Raw genomic sequence first — 21,881 nt, 5'->3', positions numbered from 1 at the left:
TTTGTGAAAATAAAAATAAAAGCTGAAAGGACAACTTTTATGGCTCAATGACAAATAAGATGTTGCCTTATTATATTTTGTTATATTTATTACATTGTACTCTTTTTGTCCGTGTGTTTTGTCCATGTGTTTGTGAGTTAGTGAAGTGTCACAAGTTCATTAAAAGATGTGTGATATTTGGCACACTTATGTTTATGGGACTGTTGTGGGTGTGGTTTGGGATGGATCTTTAAAGACTCTGATAATGACCCCTAGCACTTTTCCTATATGGACATACTCCAGGTACCTGCACACTGAAATCCCCCTTATAGGAATCCTTTGGCTGCTCCTCTTGATGATTCCTTCATCTGTCTGTCATCGCTCCATGGAAACCTATAAATGGACTCATTATTCTCAGTGAAAAGAAGAATCGTCACAGATATATTCTCAGGGAGAAAAAAAAACATCTCAATTTATACTTTACCCCCTGGGAGGGGTTTGAAGGTTTGAGTTGCCGAAACCCCCAAACCTAGGCAAAAAGGAACATACAATGAACATGAATAGGACAGGCATGGGTTTCTCTGAACATGGAGCAAAATTCTGTGTGGAGAGGATCATCCTGGATGAACTTAAACTAGAGGAAGTAGCTCAACGGCAGACTGAAATCCACAGTCCGTCAATAAAGAAGAAGATCTGTGACTCCATAAGGTAAGATTCAAAGACAACTGTCTGTCTGTCTTTAATGAAATCTTTAATACATTGGATATTGTTGCTTAGCCAATGATGCCAGGAAGAGTTAAACTATGAGTGACACATTCTATAAAACTCTAATTCTTTCACTGTCTGCAAGGTGCTCTGTAGGACAGTGGAAGATTTGGATTCTAACGTGGATACCAGTTCTGTCCTGGATCCCCCAGTATTCCGTTCAGAAAAATGGACTTGGTGACCTGGTTTCAGGTGTCAGTGTGGGAATCATGCATCTTCCACAGGGTCAGTTTACAAGTTCAAGTTACAAAGAAAAACTACACATTGGATAAAAATCAATGGGAAGGGGATACATTTGTGGGTATAAAACGTACACACACCCCTGTTAAAACATCTGTTTATTGTGTTGTAAAAAATGAGGCAAATAAATCATGTCATATTCCTGGAATACCTAACTGCACACAGCACTCAGTCTGTTTGGACATGGGAATATTTTCCCACTTTTCTTTGCAAAAACACTCTAGTCTGGTAAATTGCAATGACTTTTTATATCAACTGTCCAGGGGCGGAGCTACATGGTGGCCAGGGGGGGCCACGGCCACCATTGGTCAAGGCTCGGCCCCCCTGCCGGCCCCCCCTCCCAACCTCACGGGAAAATAAATTTAATAATAATAAAAAATAAAAACTCCAGTAACGGTCTAAAAAGGAAGCTGAAATGTATGAATTTTTTAATCAAGTCATTGATTTGTCACTTGTTGGGTCTCGCCCCCATCAACAGTGCGAGACAACGTGCCTGCATTCTGACAGCGCTTGGGCTGTTTACACCTGGCCACTTCATGCGTTTTCTCAGATCGGATAGCTATCTGATTTGTCAAAACGATTCCATTTACACCTGGTCACATAAATGTGTTTTTGCAAAATGGATATAAATCCGATCTTCAATTCCCGCGTCATATAGGCTACAGATTTAATGAAGTGCACGTCACCGAAAGCAACAGCTGCATTTTATTGATCATCGGCTAATTTCAAAATCAGCAAAGACGGTGATAAGAGAGAGCGGCAACAGAACTGGTAAGATAATTTCGTTTCTTTACTTTTAATGAAGATGGTAGTGTTAATCGTCTGCGACTTACTTTCACTTTGATTTGCGATAGATTGCGGCGCGTTGGCTTGCGTTCAGCCGCTCATCTGAGGTGATGATGCGCGTCGCAGTATAGCGTCGTCATTTCTGACTAAAATAGCATGACATGTAGCCTGTAACACGCTCTCACGCGTTTCTTTCTTTTAGCATTTTTGGGAGTATTACCATTTACATATGTGGTTTCAAGAACAAGATGCATACACTTGTCCAGTTTCGTCTGGAATGCGGCCCAGACCACCTTCTGAAGTGGTTTGAGTGATCGGATTCAAATCCGTCTCGAATGCGTTTCGGGGGGCATTTACACCTGGTCTTTTCACGATCGGATAGCTATCCGATCACAGAAAACGCATGAAGTGGCCAGGTGTAAATGGCCCCTATAATGTAGCATAGGGTTCTTTAATCAACTCCGAAGGACATTTTATGCTAAAAAAGGTTCAAAACTGACAAGAAAGAACCCTTTTGGCTCAAAGGTTTTTTAAAGGCTATTATTTATTCATATATTACATTATTCTGCAACATTTGTAGTTGTTATTAAATTATTGTTTATTAAACTGTTGTAGTAACTTAATATCACATTTTAATCATGTAGATTTTTAGAGGATAAAAAGTGAAATGGCACTCTTCGTCTGATATTGATTAATTATATTTTTTAACCACCATATATTGAATTTTGTGATCATTCACATGCATTGCATTTTAAGGGTTCCAAATACGTAACGCTTTAGAACCTTTTAAGGTTCTATATTGAACCTTTTCTTCTAAGAGTTGTTACAGCAGACACAAAGCGAACAGAACATTTCAGGGTAACACTTTAGAATACGGTTCCTTCGTTAATGAATAACTACACAAGAACCAATGAGTAACACAATATTAACAATCTAGTAACTATTATTAACTAACAAGAAACTCTGATTAACAAACTAGTAAGTAAAAGCGCACAGATGAAAGTGGTACTTCACTATTAAGTAATCAATAACTTCTATTTTTTTAATACTTCTCAGAGAACTACTGAAAAAGTTTATTAACAATCTAGTAACTACTATTAACTAAAATAAACTCTTATTAACGAATTAGTAAGTAATAGCTCACAGATGAAAGTGTTACTAGATAGTTCTGTGGGAATTACTAATTATTTGGATTCGTATTATAAAGTGAAGATCATTGGAACTAACTAGTAATGACTCAATTGTTACTAAAGACATTTTCTAAAAGTATACTAAAGTTCACCAAAAATCTCAAATGGTTGCACAAATCATGACTAGATCATGTAGTAACACTTGAGTCATTACTAGTTAGTTCCAATGATCTTCACTTTATAATACAGATCCAAATAATTAGTAAGTAATAGCTCACAGATGAAAGTGTTACTAGATACTTCTGTGGGAATTACTAATTATTTGGATCCGTATTATAAAGTGAAGATCATTGGAACTAACTAATGACTCAAGTGTTACTACATGATCTAGTCATGATTTGTGCAACCGTTGTAACTTCTTGTATTATCACAAATAAATTGGATGTTGCACTTAAAATGCAGTGGTTTACCTGAATAAATGATCGCCTAATATGACAATTCATATTGTGTCTTTCTGTCATTTGCACTAAAAACATCCCTGTCTCATGTTAAGGTAACCCCTCACATAATGATGACACATTGCACTCGCACATTTATCAATTAGACATTATTAGTGTCATAAGGGAGTTCAATCCATTGTTTTTGGCCTGACGAGCCGCGTGTGAGTTTTAGTAATAGTAGTTTTTAACAATCAAGTGCCACCCCAAATAAAAGACTGGCACAAGCTGGCCCCCCCCCAGAAATAATGTCCTGGCTACGCCCCTGCAACTGTCTCCTGTGTGTTGATTGATTCTCAGGTATGGCATACGCTCTTTTGGCTTCTGTCCCCCCTGTGTTTGGTCTCTACACCTCCTTCTATCCTGTACTGGTGTACTTCATCTTTGGAACCTCTAAACACGTCTCCATAGGTGAGGGGAAGAGAAAGTGTGTAATGTGAAAATGTGACATCTAAAACATCTAATAACAGCATTATCACGCATTATTGTCATACATATGGATATACATAGCTTATAATCATTTCTGACAGTGGGATTCAGTAAAACAAATTTCCACGCTTTTATTGGCTTTTAGGGACTTTTTCGGTGATTAGCATAATGATTGGGAGCGTCTCAGAGCAATTGGCTCCTGGTGATCACTTTCTGACCAATGGGACAAATGGATCAGTCGTCATGGATACGGAGGCGCGAGACGTGCAACGGGTGAAAGTAGCCGCAGCAACGACGTTACTGTGCGGCATCTTTCAAGTGAGTCTTGCAAATGAATAGAAAATGAGAAAACAAACATGAAAATGCATAAGAATGAGAGAGTGAGCACAGTAACCAAATAATCAATAAATGTGTGGGGGAAAACATATGAAGGAATGTGAAAAATATCAAATAAGTAAATAAGAAAATAAAAGAATGCACAAACAAACAAACCAAGGATTAATGTAGAAAAACGTACTCGGTTACTAACATAACCTCGGTTCTCTTTAGAAGAGGGAACGAGTACTGCTTAAAATCTTATGCTAGGGGAGACACCATTTCCTCGAGATATTGAAGCCAAAAAATTATCCAGAATTTTGTATGAAGAACGTGTTGCTGGTACGGCAAGATACGCAGTACTCGTTCACTCTTCTAGAGAGAGCCGAGGTTACGTTAGTAACCGAGTACGTTCTCTTACGAGAGGTTCTCTCGTACTGTGTACTATCTTACGCTAGGGGAACACTAGGTAAAATGCCACCACTCACAGTGAATCAGACTCAGTGAAGAGACTCACAGAGAGTCTGAGAAGAGAGGCTAGCAGCATCATTCTCAATAATTTGGCATCCAAAATGGGCTAATCGTTGTAACAGTCACACACAGCCAGGGTGAAGAGAAAACTTCTGCCTGAACTGAGTAACAGTATTGCCATTTGGCATTGTTTTTCCCTTGGGAAAAATCTTTATCGGTGATCAAGCGGTGCTCAAGCGAGTGCAGTACTCTGCGCTGAAGCAACGGGGCAGATGATACTGTAAGGTGGGACCAGAAAATATCTGCTGTACAAGCCCCCTTCGCTCTGAACTTGAGAGAAAGGTTCTATTGCCCCTTTGCTCAACAAAGTCGCTATTTCGGCTCGAAGTAGGTTTGACTTCTGTTTGGGCTTCGGGAGGAAGTGCTTCAGAGCCTGTGACGTCTTTCGGACCTTTTACGAATCATTCCACGAAATCCTTGACGGAAGATCCGAAGAGGCCGGGCGAGGAGATGGGCGCGTCGAGGAACACAGAGCGCTCTGCTTCCGGTATCTCCGACAGCGTCAACCAAAGTTGTCTCTCGGCAACAATGAGAGAAGCCATAGTCCGCCCGATGGCCTGTGCGGCATATTTTGCGGCGCGAAGAGCCAGGTCTGTAGCGCTGCGTAAATCTGGCATGTTGATAGCTTCCGGGCCTTCCTCGTCCCTTTTTCGAAGAAGGTCGGCCTGGAGTATCTGCAGTATGGTCATGGAATGAAGAGCCGACACAGCCTGTCCAGCAGCGTTGTAAGCGCGGGTGTGCATGGCTGAGGAAGTTCGGCAAGCCTTTGAAGGTAGCGCCAAGTTAGCACGCCGTCCAGCAGAGGGCAGGCAAAGATGAGTTGCTATGGCTTCTTCCACAGGGGGAAGCGAGAGGTAGCCTCTGTCTTTCGCACCGTCCACTACGGAGAATGCAGCAGAGACAGAGGAACGCATTCGGGCTGATAAGGGGCTACTCCAGGATTTCGCGACTTCTTTGTGAAGCTTAGGAAGAAAGGGCGCAGGTCTAGAAGGCGGTGGGCCACGGTCTCCACAAAGAAAGCACCCGTCCAGTCAGTTGTGCGCGGCCGCCTCCCACTCGAGGCCGAGTCTCGCCATGGCCTGCGAGGGTAGGCGCATTAGTTCCGACTCAATGCTAGCTCTCTTCCCGGCTGACTCAGGAACAGTGGGCTGAGGTCACCAGAGCTCGCCCAATCCTCACTGTCTGATGCTAGGACCCGCTGAGTGCAGCGCTTACAGCACGGTACTGCAGCGGACAGGGTTGCAGACTCAGAGAAAAAAGCCAGGCGAGTCCTCAGAGTCACCATAGGCAATAGCTCGCAGTGAGGGCAGCCGCCGCCAGCGAACGCGATTGCTGCATGATCCTCTCCCAGGCAGGAAACGCAGATAACATGGCGGTCCCCGTCGCTGCGTGGGGCTCAGCACGAGCCGCATGAGGATGGCATCTTTAAAAAGACACAGCTCTTTTAGTAAGTGAGTCGTGGGGGCGAACACACAGTGAGCAGAGTGTAAAGGATATTGGTGCCGCAGGATAGCGCAGCAGGAGGCGGCGACTGAAGGTTGCGAGATGAAGGCCAGCGACTTCAGAATATGGCTCGTCCTCCAGAAGGCTTTTTCTTGATGGCACGGCTTCTCACTCAGGATCCAGTGTGCTCTTCGCTAAAGAGGTGAAAAATCAGTGATATCAGCCCATCAAGCTATATTCATAGGGCTAGGCCACGCCTGCTCTAGCGGGAATGTGACACAGTGGGCGCGAAGCGCCCCCATTGGACCATCAACAAAGGGCCACCTAGATAGGCTGCTTCAGTTGCCGCAGGACAGCCAATAGGCACGCTAAGCCGCCTGGCCTATCTCTGCACTTTGCCACAACATGTTTTACATTAATACAAAATTAAGGATCATTTTTGGACTTCAATATCTCAAGGAAAGAGTTGTTTCCCCTAGCGTAAGATATTACGCAGTACGAGAGAACCTCTCGTAAGAGAACAAAACAATACATTTTGAAACCAATGCAGTCCGTCTATTCCAATAATTTTTCAAAAGTGTTTTTGTTCATTTTGTGTTGCGTCTTTTTCTGTAGGTTTTATTGGGTCTGGTTCGGTTCGGGTTTGTAGTGACATATCTCTCCGAGCCGTTAGTGCGGGGCTACACGACAGGCGCGGCCACCCACGTCATCATCTCTCAACTCAAATACATTTTAGGAGTTTCACCCAGACGATTCACTGGACCCCTGCAGCTCCTTTATGTGAGTATTTCAGTATCTTGAATCTAAATTGAAATTAAAAATAGCATGTGTTAACGCTGACTATTCACTTATTTAAATAAAATAAATGTAATATATAATGAAAGTTTTTCATTTACATTATGTAAATGAACATTTTGCAACTTTATGTAACGTTGCATATTTTGGTTAGTACCCTAGTGAGGCTACTGTATTCTTCTGAGTATAAGTTTATTTAAATAAGATATATTGAATTCTGCATTGCAGAGTTTGCTGACCACAGTAAGTAACTGAATGCAGGAATAATATATTATTAGTTATATCCCAGACAGCAACATAGTGTTGGCCCAGATCTGGCCCATCTGGTACTTTTTGATTCCATACGTACAAGATGTATGAGAGAAAGTGGAATGCACAATATGGCGAAATAAGTACTGCCTTTTGAATAAAAGAGCCACTCATCTGTTAACATATCCAATACTAATAACATAGCATTTCAGTATTTTAAAAATAACGCTTTTAATGAGTTTAAAGGTGCGGTATGTAATTTAGGAGAGGCTATCAATAGCATGCTAGCTTTGAAATCATAAGATCCCATCCTCTTTTAGAGCGTCTCTAAAGCTATGACTCCTCCAAAACACATGAACGCACACAGCCAGAGGAGAGTCTGCAAAGCATTAAATTACATAATGTATCCACAAGTTTCCTACGCCCCATGATGCCTTGCGTCAAAAGTGGGCGCGACTTCCGGTTGGAAGTAAACAAAGCGCGATTTGACATGCTTGACACTTGTTCATTCAACAGTTGACAGTCATTCAAGTTATAGCGATCCAAACTAGCTAACGATGTGGGAACACAAACTCAACGAAATTAAAAAGGGTGATATAACAGTACCTTTACCCTCCGCAGTAGTTGATTGGGAGTATTATAATAACATTATTAATAATCAATACTCATCAAGGCATGGTGACAGACAGTTGTGCGAGCTGACAAACAATTAAAATAAAAAATACACACTTAGTCATTGTGCTTTGGAGTTTATTCAAAATTATAAATGAATGTGCTACTAGAATACATTAACTGGCACATTTGGTATTCTGTCAACACAGGCTTTGATCCTGAGTTTAGGTGTAACATCAGTAGCGAACAGCCAAACACATGCTGATAGAGTTTATAGAATATTAAGAATTTAAACAAATGTACACAGGAAGATTCGTCGTCTTTTGGGAGGTGATGGAAACTACAGTCGTTGGCAGGATCAGAGACGGGCTCTGGTAGGATCACTGTGATTTCGTTTTCAGCTTATGTTCAAAACAATCATGTTTAAGCCACTGAATTAGTTTAGTCCGGTTATACATACAACCGCGAACAGCACATGATGTCCCTGAGCTCCGTAACGACATCTCTCGTAAAGATTTGCGTCTTTAAATAGTAAAATAATTCTCCGAAAAACGGCTAGCCTCTTCGCTAACTAACACACAAAATACCATTGGAATGCTACTTCCGCCGCCTCGCCGGAAGTTTCACCCACTTTATTTTTTACAGGAGCGCCCCTCGGAAACTTGTGGATTAAAGCTACGTAAACAATTTACAAAGCTCTTGTTCAACCTGTCTGCTGCAGATTCATTTCTCCATTGATAGTGTTGACATAGAAACACATAAATCGTAAAACGCCAAGGGTTGCCATCTCTTAATCATGGTAGCTATTGTGTTTGAACCTAGCATAAACTCGTTGTTTTGGTCCAGGAGGAACTTTAGAAGGTGCTGCTGTTTGTTTTTGCCGTCTGGTGACTGTGTGTCTACAACTCTGCATAGCAGCTGAGAAAGTGTGATGTTTGTGTGAGCAGGTCTGTGGAGTTATTGAAATATATATGTTGACAAGCTGGTAGGACATCCTATCATTGGATTCGGACCGAACGCAATGTTTGGACGAACACGTTTTTGGCCCTGATACTTCCACAGAAGACATAAGTAAATTTTTTAAAAATATTTAGACCACTTCTATTATTGATTACTATTAGTGCCTACACATCCTTTAAGATGATGTAAATACTTTCTGTAAAAAAATGCAATATAGTTGTATCCCGTTCACTGATCTGTATTAAAGCTATAGAGTTGTGTGACACTTCCTCAGGGTTTCATACTGGAACTCAATACTCAAAACACAAAAAAGTGCATTCACATAAATTGCCGTGAGGATTTTAACATTAATAATGAATTAATCTTTTCCCAAACTCGCCATTTTATTTCACAGCGCCTCCACCAATGAATGATAATGAATGTTTACCCCTATAAATTCAAATTTCAGACACATTTTAAAAACACACATTTATTTTAAGGTGATGTAGTGACATTGTACTTAAGTAGTGAGTAATATTAATTAACTACATGTCTTAGGGTTTAGCTTAGGTTTAGTTACTTGTAATTTTTTTTGCATAACTTAGTGTTATTACTACAGTACGTGCATTAATTTCTCTCTCTCTCTCTCTCTCTCTCTCTCTCTCTCTCTCTCTCTCTCTCTCTTTAGACTCTGGTGGAGCTGGGCAGTTTATTACCGCAGACTCATATTCCGACTCTGGTGATCAGTTTAGTGGCTCTCACAGCTCTAGTCATTGTAAAAGAGATCAACTCCTGCTACCATCACAAATTACTCCTCCCTGTTCCCATCGAGCTCATGCTGGTGAGTATGTGGTGTGTTTTAGTAAACTCCAGTAGGATTCAAAATATCAGATGCTCAGTAAACAACTTTGGGTATATCTTTCCAGATCATTGCAGGGACTCTTGTTTCTCATTATACTGATCTGAAAGCTGACAATGGTGTCGATGTGGTGGGAAAAATTCCCAGTGGGTAAGTGTGTGCTTTACATCACATCCGGTACATAGGGATAGATTTCGAGTGTTAAACTGTTTCTTTTGAAACACCAATCCTCATGCAGAAGGTTATAAAGTTTTCTTGGTGACTCACTTCTTGGTCTTAATCTTTGTTGACTGACTTTGTTAAGCCCATCAAAACAGTCAGAAAAGCACTAATCCCAAGCCTCATGAAATTCCATGACTTACACTCTCACGTGTGAGATTTACTGGACCTTTGACTTCCTTCCAATGTGAGTATCAAATATGATCCATCAGGATTTTGAGGAACATTTATTTGTTCCTTGTTTACTTGATTTCACAGTCAAATAAAATCTAGCGACAGGAAGCAAACCACAGCTCGCAGGATATCAGCACCCCTGTCATAGAGGAGAGGAGGGCTTGCACAGTTAGTGATGAACATATTCAACAGGTATAGGCCTGGAGTAAGATGGCCAAAAGCTTGTGAGAAAACTGCATGGGACACGGTAAAGACAGTTCTATGCTTTGCATTGGAAAGATTCACTGGTTCAGTTGAAAAGAAGCTGGATAAGTTTGGGGACATCATTTACGCATATGGAAGGAAGGAAAAATACAAACTATTGGAATGTCTGGAGAGCAGCAGAAAATTGAAGGGTTAGTTTGAGAAAGGAGACAGCTGAGGTAGCAATGGAAAGGAGCAGAACAAAGTCAGAAGGGAGGGACTCAATCTCTTACAAAGGGCCATAAAAGATAAGCTGGCAACATTACACAGAGCTGAGCGCCTACGGAAACGCTACAAAAAAGAAGGAACGTGCCTCAGCAGAGTGGGACCTTACAGTAAAGGAATAATACAGCTGCCTGTCTCTGCTTTAACCGAGGAGTTTAAGTACGCCAAGTTTAGACCTTAAGGAAAGGACCTTAGTAGAGTCACTCAACAAATGTGTAAGGGAGGCAGCACCTATGTTAAAAACTGGTGAAAGTGGTCTGCAAAGAAATCTGTAGTAGAGGCAATGGCTGCCCTTCAAATTGGGGATATCGTGGGACAGGTACATAATGGAAGAGGGGGGTTTGGGCTCAGTTTAGCTCCTCCTAAATGGCACAAGGCAGGCCCAGCTCAAAGGAGGAAGCTGGTAGTCAAAGAGGTGCGAAAGCAGGAGGAGAGGATGAGGTGTATAAAGGCCATTTCCCAGGCCAAGCAGGGAGAGTGTGGAACAATGCAAGATGGGCTGGCAAGACCTTTGGTCAATGGAAGAGAGTAGGAAAAGTTTCCTTACCAGGTCAACATATGATGTTCTCCCATCACCGCAGAACCCAAACCTCTGGATAGGAGAGGATCCTTCTTGTCCTTTGTGTTCATCACCTGCCACATTAAGACAGGATGTAAAAAGGACTTTGAAAGGATGTAAGGTGGCTCTTGGCCAAGGTTGGTTTACTTGGCGCCATGACCAAGTACTGTGATGTTTGTCTTTAGCATTGGAAGGCGTAGCATGACCAATAAGTTACCGCCTGTTCTAGCAAAACATTACACGCAAAAGACAATATTCCTCCGCCCAGGAGAGCAACCACCGAGAAAAGGTGTTAACACCAATTCTCGCCCAGGACAACTGGAAAGGGACTGGAAGATACTGGCTGACCTTGATCTTGAACAGCTTATTTTTCCACCTGAGACTGCCACCACAAACCTCCGACCAGATATTGTGTTGTGGTCTGGATCAGCACGTATTGTTCAGCTGATAGAGCTAACAGTGCCATGGGAGGATGCGGTAGATGAGGCATATGAGAGGAAGAAACTGCGGTATGCTCATCTGGCCACTGAAGCAGAACAGCGAGGGTGGGGAGTCCAGGTTTGTCGAGGATTTGTGGCACACTTTACAACCCGGTTCCTCAGAGACGTCGGATTCAGTGGCCAAGAGTTGCGTTGCACAGTAAAGAACTTATCTGAAGCAGCAGAGAGGAGCAGCAACTGGCTGTGGTTGAGACGGAATGATTCTAGCTGGCTGTGTACAGGCCGCCATGCTACGGTTTCGTAGAATTCTTGAAAAACCTGAAGAGTCTGTTGGTTTATTTGTATAGGTTGCATAGTAATTACAGTCATTACTTTTCTGTGTATATTGCATGAATGACAGGTGGTGTTTGGGCAGATATTGTGTTTTGTGGTAGGTAGTATGCCATACGGAACTGTTGCCCCTGAACCTACTTTAACGAAGACAGTGAGGCTTGACAGCCTTAGTCAAACGGGTTGGCGTGTATGGTTGGGTTGCAGAGAGATTGTGAGATAGTCGTTAGGTCACATGTGAACTACGAAGAAGGGGCAATCTCAGCAGCAGGAGGGATGTAGAGGTCAGTAAGCTGGGCTGAGTTGAGTGGGGGACGGAGGGGGCTGACTCTGGGACGCCAGAGTCACTATCGAGCCCTCTTGAGGTGTCGTGGGCTAGTCGACGAAACAGGACGGAAGGTGCCCACTTGAAGACCCTAGAGATGTCCCCTACTCGGCTCAATCCAGGCGGTTGTCGTGCTGGTCCACTGGGGAGACCACACTGTAGTTGCAGCCGTCGTGTGTGCTGACACGCCAAGTACACTGCAGCCGTTAACGCTGGACAGAAGGGGAGTCACATCACCATATGGAAAGAAGCGTAATGGATGGAGAATCATAGTTTTCTGTAAAGCTACGTTTTAGTTTGTGCTTATCTTGGCGAAAGCTGAATCCAATTTAGCATGATGTTTTAACATCTACTCTTGTGTGATGGAAATCATTCATCTCTCGATCATCATTGTATTGCATTGCATTATGTTTTTTGCCCCTACTATGAAAACTACAGAACTTTGGCCATAACACTAAGCATTTAAATATCATCTTAAGACATAATGGGAGATATAAAGTGATAAATGATATTTATATAAATTTTATGTAAGTATCTGCTACTGTTATAAACATCTAATTGATTTACATTACAAGCTATCAGAATTTCATCCAACTTTTTTGGTCATATATCAGTAACTGCATTAAATTGCACCTTTTTTTGCTCAGTTTTGGCTTCTTAAAGAGAATGCTTTTTGAAAATAATGAAAAAAGAAAGCTTCATATTTTCCTGTATATGAGCCATAAAAGCCTGATGTATCAAATATGATACTCAACAAAAAACATGCAAATGTTCTAAAATATTGCATGAAGGTTCAATAAACTGTTCCAATTGTTTTATTTTTTATAAACATTTGCCCCATGCACCTGAAAGCCAAAGCTGTGTTAGTGATCTGTAACCTCTGACCTTTACACAGGCTGGTGCCACCCAGAGTCCCAGAGGTGGGTTTCTTCTCCTCAGTGGTAGGAGACGCGTTTGCCGTGGCTGTGGTTGGATATGCCATCAGCATTTCTCTGGGCAAGACTTTTGCTCTCAAATATGGATATAAAGTAGACAGCAATCAGGTACAACATATTTCACCCAAAACCGACACAGGCCAACCAACCCAACGTATGCCTTCAGTACACTTGTTCACATAGATATATCGTGCTCTGAAAATGTATGAGCATTGTGCAGAGGTGAGTGTCTGTCATTGTCCCTCTGCAGGAGTTGTTGGCGTTGGGGTTCAGTAATGTCATTGGTGGCTTCTTCCAGTGCTACTCTGTCACTTCCTCACTATCTCGAAGTCTAATCCAGGAGAGCACAGGGGGGAAAACACAGGTGATATTCCACTTGAGAAAACCAAACAGTACCACCCAAAGGTGACAGTAAAGACATTTAAAATCTTAGAAAAAAAAAACATATATTTCAAATAAATGCAGTTCTTTTGAGCTGAAAAAGAATGTATTATGGTTTCAACAAAATATGAAGCAGCACTGTTTTCAAAATTGATAATAATAATAAATGTTTCTTGAGCAGCAAATCATCATATTAGAATAATTTCTTAAGGATCATGTGACACTGAAGACTGGAGTAATGATGCTGAAAATTCACCTTTGCATCACAGGAATAAAGTACATTGTAAAATACACTCACCTAAGTTATTAGGAACTATTATTTGGAACACCTATTCAATTTCTCATTAATGTAATCAACCATGGCAGTTGCTTCAATGCATTTAGGGGTGTGGTCCTGGTCAAGACAAACTCCTGAACTGAATGTCAGAATGGGAAAGAAAGGTGATTTAAGCAATTTTGAGCTTTGCATGGTTGTTGGTGCCAGACGGGCCGGTCTGAGTACTTCACAATTTGCTCAGTTACTGGGATTTTCACACTCAACCATTTCTAGGGTTTACAAAGAATGGTGTGAAAAGGGAAAAACATCCAGTATGCGGCAGTCCTGTGGGCAAAAATGCTTAGTTGATGCTAGAGGTCAGAGGAGAATGGACCGACTGATTCAAGCTGATGGAAGAGCAACTTTGACTATAATAACCACTCGTTAGGAAATAGGAAAAAGAGGCTACAATTTGCAAGAGCTCGCCAAAATTGGACAGCTGAAGACTGGAAAAATGTTGCCTGGTCTGATGAGTCTCGATTTCTGTTGAGACATTCAGATGGTAGAGTCAGAATTTGGCGTAAACAGAATGAGAACATGGATCCATCATGCCTTGTTACCACTGTGCAGGCTGGTGGTGGTGGTGTCATGGTGTGGGGGATGTTTGCTTGGCACACTTTAAGCCCCTTAGTGCCAATTGGGCATCGTTTAAATGCCACGGCCTACCTGAGCATTGTTTATGATCATGTCCATCCCTTTATGGCCACCATGTACCCATCCTCTGATGGCTACTTCCAGCAGGATAATGCACCATGTCACAAAGCTCCAATCATTTCAAATTGGTTTCTTGAACATGACAATGAGTTCACTGTACTAAAATGGCCCCCACAGTCACCAGATCTCAACCCAATAGAGCATCTTTGGGATGTTGTAGAACGGGAGCTTCATGCCCTGGATGAGCATCCCACAAATCTCCATCAACTGCAAGATGCTATCCTATCAATATGGGCCAAAATTTCTAAAGAATGCTTTTAGCTCCCCATGTAGAATTAAGGCAGTTCTGAAGGCGAAAGGGGGTCAAACACAGTATTAGAATGGTGTTCCTGATAATCCTTTAGGTGAGTGTATATTACTATAGAAATCTGCTCTTTTAAATTGTAATAATATTTCAAAATATTAGTGTTTTTACTGTATTTTTTGATGTAGCCTTGGTGAGCATACAAGGCTTCCATATCATACCGACCCCAAACTTTTGCACATGCAGTATAAATATATAAAACATATGCTGTCTGTAATGCTCAATTAGAGATATACTTTTGTGTCATGTAGGTGGCTGGAGTGATATCTGCTGTTATTGTGCTCATTACAGTCTTAAAGCTCGGTTCACTTTTTGAGGAGCTGCCCACAGTAAGTCATACACTCAAATTAACACTATACAAAATATGTGATATAGAATTACATTATGTAATTAAAATACTTGTAATTATACAACTCTGTAATTCAGTATGTCTCTCCAAACATTGGCATTCATTGTTTGCTCTTGTGTCCAGTGTTGTTATTGTTAACTAAAACTGAAATTATTTAAAAAAATAAATAAAATAATGCCAATTAAAAAATACTGTATATATTTAACGTCACGTTTACATAATTTTAAATACGCCTATTTATGGATTGATTTGGGCTATTTTTTTTCAGATTAGTACATTAAAAATGTATTCCTTTATTTTTGAAGCATCTCTCCTGATCCTCCATTTGGGCAATTTTTAAGTTGTTGATTGTGTGTGTGTCATCAGGCTGTACTTTCCACCATCGTGTTTGTCAATCTGAAGGGAATGTTCATGCAGTGTCAGGATATTCCTGCTCTATGGAAGAGCAACAGAGTAGACCTGGTGAGATCTGATCATTAAAGACTAATAAATATCTATGATACTGTGTCCCGACTCTTTCCAGGGATCATCACACTGCACTTAACCCCGGGTTATCATAGTTCTAAACACTTTTAACCACGGTACTAAATGTATACAGTGTGAAATGATGAGGTGTTAGATTGTTATGACTAGATGCCTAGCAATGGACAAACAATTACATACCTCACATTCAAATTGAACAGTCACAGAAACACAGCATGTTGTATTAACAGTATGCTATGCACATGGCACCCTTTAGCGTCAATATGAGACGCAGATATATATGGGCAAGACGGCGCCTCCTAGTGGTCTAAGCCTAAACCTACCCTAACCGAACAAAGCTCTGTGCGTGTTATATTGACGCTAAAGGGTGCCATGTGCGTTGTATTTAGACGAAATTTCAAAAGTGTCACTATTTGACGCCCTAGGATGAGAACGTGTTGGACAACTGGAGTGAAGAGGAGACCGTTTCATTCTAACCTTTATAGTTGAAAAGTCCATTTAGTATAAACTTGATAGTAGGCCATGGCAATATATAATACGATGATGTGTAAGACTAAAGCCTTAATGTAAATAGGTTGCATGCCGCATTCAAATATACAAATTAGGACATTAACCCAGGGTTTAAGAGTGTACAATGAAATGTCTGCTGTAAATTATGAGCATTGTGAAATGTGAAGCAAGATAACCCAAGTTTAAGCTAGTGTGTGAAAAGCTCTCCCAGATAGCAGACTGACATTGAATCAACGTGGAAATATGACATCGAAACAACGTTGATCTGACATTGTTTTGCTCATCGAATTAACGTTGAACCAACGTCAGACGCGTCATTCTTTCAAAACTAACGGAAAATCAACTTGAAATCAACGCGTTGTTTCAACGTTATGAAAGCAAACCAATTTTCGATTTCATTTAGCTTTGAAGAATGCCGCGTCTGACGTTGGTTCAACGTTAATTCGATGAGCAAATCAACGTTGTTTCAATGTCATGAGAGACGTCGTTTCCACGTTGATTCAATGTCAGTTTGCTGTCTGGGCTGTCTGTTCCTCTAGCTGGTGTGGCTGGTCACGTTTCTCTGTACGGTTCTGCTGAATCTGGATCTGGGTCTGGCAGCGTCCATCATATTCACACTGTTCACAGTGATCTTCAGGACTCAGCGGTGAGCCTGTGTGAAATTTGTGTCTATAGACCATTTTGCAAGATGTAAACAACACTGGTCCAGAAGCACTTCCTGTTTCAGTTTTTTAATACTACATGTAAGCTGGGATACAATACAACCAACAGAACATTTAAAACTGAATCAAAAAGTTAAACAACATCTTTAAGACGTTTTCTTTACATGTGAAATAAAGAAAACAGTTACAAACTGAAACAGGAAGTGTTTCTGGACCAGTGTTGTTTACATCTTGCATGGTCTATAAAGATAAAGGCTATGCATTTCATAACCATCCTAATGTCTTTCTGTATAGTCCGAGGTACTCTTTACTTGGCAGGGTGCCTGACACAGAACTGTACTTGGAAACAGACTCATATAAGGAGGTGAGACTTCCTTGTAGGCACACTGCTCACTTATGTGTACTGTTTATGGAACTTCTATAATCTATATTTCTGTTTCTGGTCAGGCTAAAGCAATCCCAGGTATCACTATCTTCCGTTCCTCTGCAATGCTTTACTATGCAAATGCTGAACTCTATCAAGAGGCCCTGTTGGAGAAGGTACCTCACACACAACCGATGAATTACACACTTGACTAAAGACATGAACCGTCAACAGCTTTCAGCTTGTCTTTCTTTCTTTCCAGAGTGGAATCAATGTTCCAGAGCTGAAAAAGAGGAAAGAGGAGGAGAGGGCAAAAAAGAGACAACAGAAGGGAAAAGATAAACAGGTGAGAGAGGAACGCTGGAATGAGGAATTCTGGAAACTCTTCTGAAAGAGTTTCTGTCCAAATACCACAACTTACAGACAATCACATACACACATTCATCATTATTACACTAACCCTAGCCCTGAAAAAAACTTTGTGTATGTTTGAAAAAAATATATATTTGTGAATCATTTTCCAACATCCCCTTAAATAAAATAAGTACAGCTTACATCAAGTTTACTCACCCTCAACCCATCCTAGGTGTACAGTATATGACTTTCTTCTTTTAAGCGAAAACAATCGGAGTTATGTTAAACAATATCCTGGCTCTTCTCAGCTTTGTAATGGCATTGAATAGAGCCTGAGATATTGACGCTTCAAAAAGCACGCCTATCCATCAAAACAGATCATATACACAGATCCATTATACTGTTACACATTGGGTTTCTTTTCTTTTAAAACACAACTGACTATGTTTACGTCAATACTCGCCAAGACCGGCGTTTTGACAGACAACACTTTTGACAAAAATCTATATATTATATGTAAAATTCAACCCGCCAAGGTGGCTAGTAGGAGTGCGTGAGTAATCACTGACTTCAGGCAAAGGCTGTACGTCCGTTAACAAGAGAGTCGAGTTCTGGCGGAAGGGTGACCTTACGTATAATGTAGGAAGTAGCTCCTTTCTCTTAAATCGAAATCCTTTAACATTTTTCTTTCAAACATATTGTTTTAGACTTCTTAATCGTCACCGGCATTTTGTTTTGCTCTCACGGTAATTCTCACCTAAGCTTACACTACACCTGCGTCATTCGTCCCCACACACTCTTGCATACCTCTTTACAGAAACCTTTTTAAAGTTTTAGTTCTTTAAAGAGTAACTAAACACTTAACCAACTTTTTTTAGTTAATGATCTGTAAGAATGGATCTTTATTAATACCAGTCATTGATTCGAGTAACTTTTTTGGCATTTGTTTATAAAGTGTTCTATTTCTACAATATATGGTGTAAAAACGTCCTAGTGCTGCCCTCTTCAGGTTGAACGGTGGCTACTGCAGTTGAATTTTCCTATTGGATGTTTGCGGTGGTACGTGACACAGCGGTTGTTGGTGACATAGGCAAGTTCCATACAAAGAGATGCGTCTCAGGTGCACGACCCCCTCCGCTGGGCTCTGCCCACTTTTCCAGCATTTTTCAAATACTGCCAGTGGGTGGAGTCAGGCTCTGACCAGGGGTTTAGTTACCCTTTAAGATGTGAGCATGTGAAACAGTTTATTAAGCGGTTTTGTTTCTTGTTTATAGACTGGAGTTCTGAGAGAGTTAGCGAACAGAATGCTGGTCTCCATGAAGAATGTGAGTGAATCTGTGCACTGCCAAAGAACGGACCATGAACACATCATCAATGACAACGGCATAGCGTCAGTAGGCCACGGTAACACGAACCACGGCTTCCAGCCAGAGCAGGAGGAACGGGACATAGCAGAGACAGACTCCTCCAGCTGTGACAATGTGCAGGAACACACACACTCCATCATCCTGGACTTCACTCCTGTCAGCTTCATCGACACCGTCACCCTGAAAACACTGGAAAACGTAGGTGTAACGGAGGCCAGCTAGTAGTTGCTGTGCGAGTAAACCTCACTCCCCGATCTCAATAGGCGCTCTAGCGACAGACGTTAGAGGCTGCAGTCTTTAGCCTCCTTGTTAGCGCGCCGACTCTCATGCCGGAGACCCAGGTTCGAGGCCCGCTCGGAGCGGGTCGAGTTGGACCCGGGTGGAGGGGTTAAATTGGTGCCATGACCCGGATGAGAGTGAGGTTTAGGGGGGTGAGTGTAACGGAGGCCAGCTAGTAGTTGCTGTGCGAGTAAACCTCACTCCCCGATCTCAATAGGCGCTCTAGCAACAGACGTTAGAGGCTGCAGTCTTTAGCCTCCTTGTTAGCGCGCCGACTCTCATGCCGGAGACCCAGGTTCAGGGCCCGCTCGGGACCCGGGTGGAGGGGTTACATAGGTCAAAACAAGTCACAATTATTTATAGGCCTATATAAACCTACAATAAAGATTGCTTCAAAAGCAGCATCACATTGATAAAGACAAAAACAGTGTTAAAGTTGTACAATAAATGTTTCTGCTGTTAAGGAGCTCTACAGAAGATGATAGTAAGAGAGATAGAAAGAGGAATTAACTTTCAAGATCCCTTATTTCTATTGACGCATTCGTTCCAATGAACTGCCGTAGCCAAGGTGACATCTAGTGTATATGTCTGTGTGTCCACTGTAGAAGTTGATCTGCAACTATACCATCAAAAACCACGCATTTGCAAGAAAATGCTTTTTTTGAATAGCTGTCCACTGTAGTGACCTCTATGAGTGAAAGGGTTAAAGTAAAAGGGGGAAAAAAGTCTGAATTATGAAAAAAAGTGTCACAATTACCTTTTTAATTCCATGGCAGAAGCAAGTTTCCATAGTAATGAATTGAGAGAGAGAAAAATCATGCTGGAAAGAAATAAATGGTAATCTTTCTTCTAGATTTTTCAAAACTTTGCTGATGTAGATGTCACTGTTTACATCGCTGGATGTCAAGGTGGGTAAAATCTGATACACCCTTAATTAAAATTCAAACATTCACATGCTAAATCAAATAACATTAGTAGAATATGCAACAACTGCACCTTTTTTATGGCTGCAGTGTGTGTAGTGCAGCAGTTGGAGCGAGGAGGATTCTTCTCAGAGTCCGTCTCAAAAGGGCGGCTTTTCCCATCTATCCATGATGCTGTGCTGCACTGCCTGTGTCTGAGAGATCTGTCCTGCTCTGCGTTTGCTCTGGTGAGATTGTGATCACACTGAGCAGTTCATTAAGCTGTCTCCTGTCACATTCATGTGAACTGTTGCTCTGTCACAGGAAATGCCCTGCGTTACGAGGTTCTGACCAGCAGATGTCAGTATATCCTCCTTCTTTGACTGATGTGATGTGAAGACCCTGTGTTACTGTGACGACCAGCATCAGGATGATATAAGTCAATGGATATTGACATCCCACAATGAAAACATCTAGTCATTTTGAGATATACAGTACGTGTGTAGGGCTGCAAACTATCAAGCATTCAAGTGCATTTACACCATACAAAACATCGCGGAGCAGAGAGGACACTGACAACACGCCGACAGACAAGACAGATCAGGGTGCAATTCTGTCAATTCTGTCAATTTTGTTGCAAAATTCAAACAATAAATACCGCTTTGGCGCTCTTTGTTGTGGCGTGAGTGACAGATCGCTCTAGTGTCTTGGTTCAAGCGTCAGTTGAACCGATCTTCTCTTCCTCTTAACTACTAGTTAGAGCACCAAATAAACATGAATGAACATCAGAAGGTATGTTGAAAGATACAGAACAAATTAACGAAGGGTATCATGTCTCATGTAATCGCTCAATCAGTGTTTCTACTGCGGAAAGAGGTCATTAAAACAGCTTGTAAATAATGTACATGTAACGTTATATTTACCTCTGGAAATTCTAAGACCATAGATTGTTAGTTAGCATGAAGTATTAAGTCTAAAGAAGAGCATTTTGCTGAATACACTCACCTAAAGGATTATTAGGAACAACTGTTCAATTTCTCATTAATGCAATTATCTAATCACCCAATCACATGGCAGTTGCTTCAATGCATTTAGGGGTGTGGTCCTGGTCAAGACAATCTCCTGAACTCCAAACTGAATGTCAGAATGGGAAAGAAAGGTGATTTAAGCAATTTTCAGCGTGGCATGGTTGTTGGTGCCAGACGGGCCGGTCTGAGTATTTCACAGTCTGCTCAGTTACTGGGATTTTCACGCACAACCATTTCTAGGGTTTACAAAGAATGGTGTGAAAAGGGAAAAAACATCCAGTATGCGGCAGTCCTGTGGGCGAAAATGCCTTGTTGATGCTAGAGGTCAGAGGAGAATGGGCCGACTGATTCAAGCTGATAGAAGAGCAACTTTGACTGAAATAACCACTCGTTACAACCAAGGTATGCAGCAAAGCATTTGTGAAGCCACAACACGCACAACCTTGAGGCAAATGGGCTACAACAGCAGAAGACCCCACCGGGTACCACTCATCTCCACTACAAATAGGAAAAAGAGGCTACAATTTGCAAGAGCTCACCAAAATTGGACTGTTGAAGACTGGAAAAATGTTTCCTGGTCTGATGAGTGTCGATTTCTGTTGATACATTCAGATGGTAGAGTCAGAATTTGGCGTAAACAGAATGAGAACATCAAGTCGAAGTTTGTCACGGACGTGAAGCTCTCGGCATCTTGAAAAAGGCCCGCTGATCCTCGTTTTAGTTTTCCTATTGTCCCAAAGTCTGCTTGCCATGGTCCATAATGTTTTTGCAGAAATTGCTGCCATCTAGCAGTGAAAATGTATTTGGCATTCAAACAAATTGTGCTCTCCAGCGCCTCGCTTTTTCAAA

General features: G+C 41.5%; 1 protein-coding gene across 1 annotated transcript; it reads left to right on the top strand.

Moving 5' to 3' along the window:
* Positions 1 to 529: 529 nt before the first annotated feature.
* Positions 530 to 20,675, top strand: slc26a6l2 (solute carrier family 26 member 6, like 2). The gene is made up of 19 exons (XM_039669926.2): positions 530 to 687; positions 830 to 969; positions 3,698 to 3,808; positions 3,972 to 4,144; positions 6,731 to 6,895; positions 9,399 to 9,551; positions 9,637 to 9,719; positions 12,980 to 13,127; positions 13,270 to 13,383; positions 14,986 to 15,063; positions 15,450 to 15,545; positions 16,616 to 16,722; positions 17,033 to 17,102; positions 17,186 to 17,278; positions 17,365 to 17,448; positions 18,731 to 19,021; positions 19,956 to 20,010; positions 20,116 to 20,252; positions 20,329 to 20,675. The coding sequence occupies exons 1-19, from the start codon at positions 530 to 532 to the stop codon at positions 20,353 to 20,355; spliced, it is 2,283 nt and encodes a 760-aa protein (XP_039525860.2). The 3' UTR covers positions 20,356 to 20,675.
* Positions 20,676 to 21,881: the final 1,206 nt, after the last annotated feature.

This window comes from Pimephales promelas, chromosome 20, assembly GCF_988280905.1.
Source record: "Pimephales promelas chromosome 20, fPimPro1.hap1.1, whole genome shotgun sequence".
Lineage (NCBI taxonomy): Eukaryota > Metazoa > Chordata > Actinopteri > Cypriniformes > Leuciscidae > Pimephales > Pimephales promelas.
The sequence above is the reverse complement of the archived record's forward strand: the minus strand, read 5'-3'. Positions and strand labels throughout refer to the sequence as shown.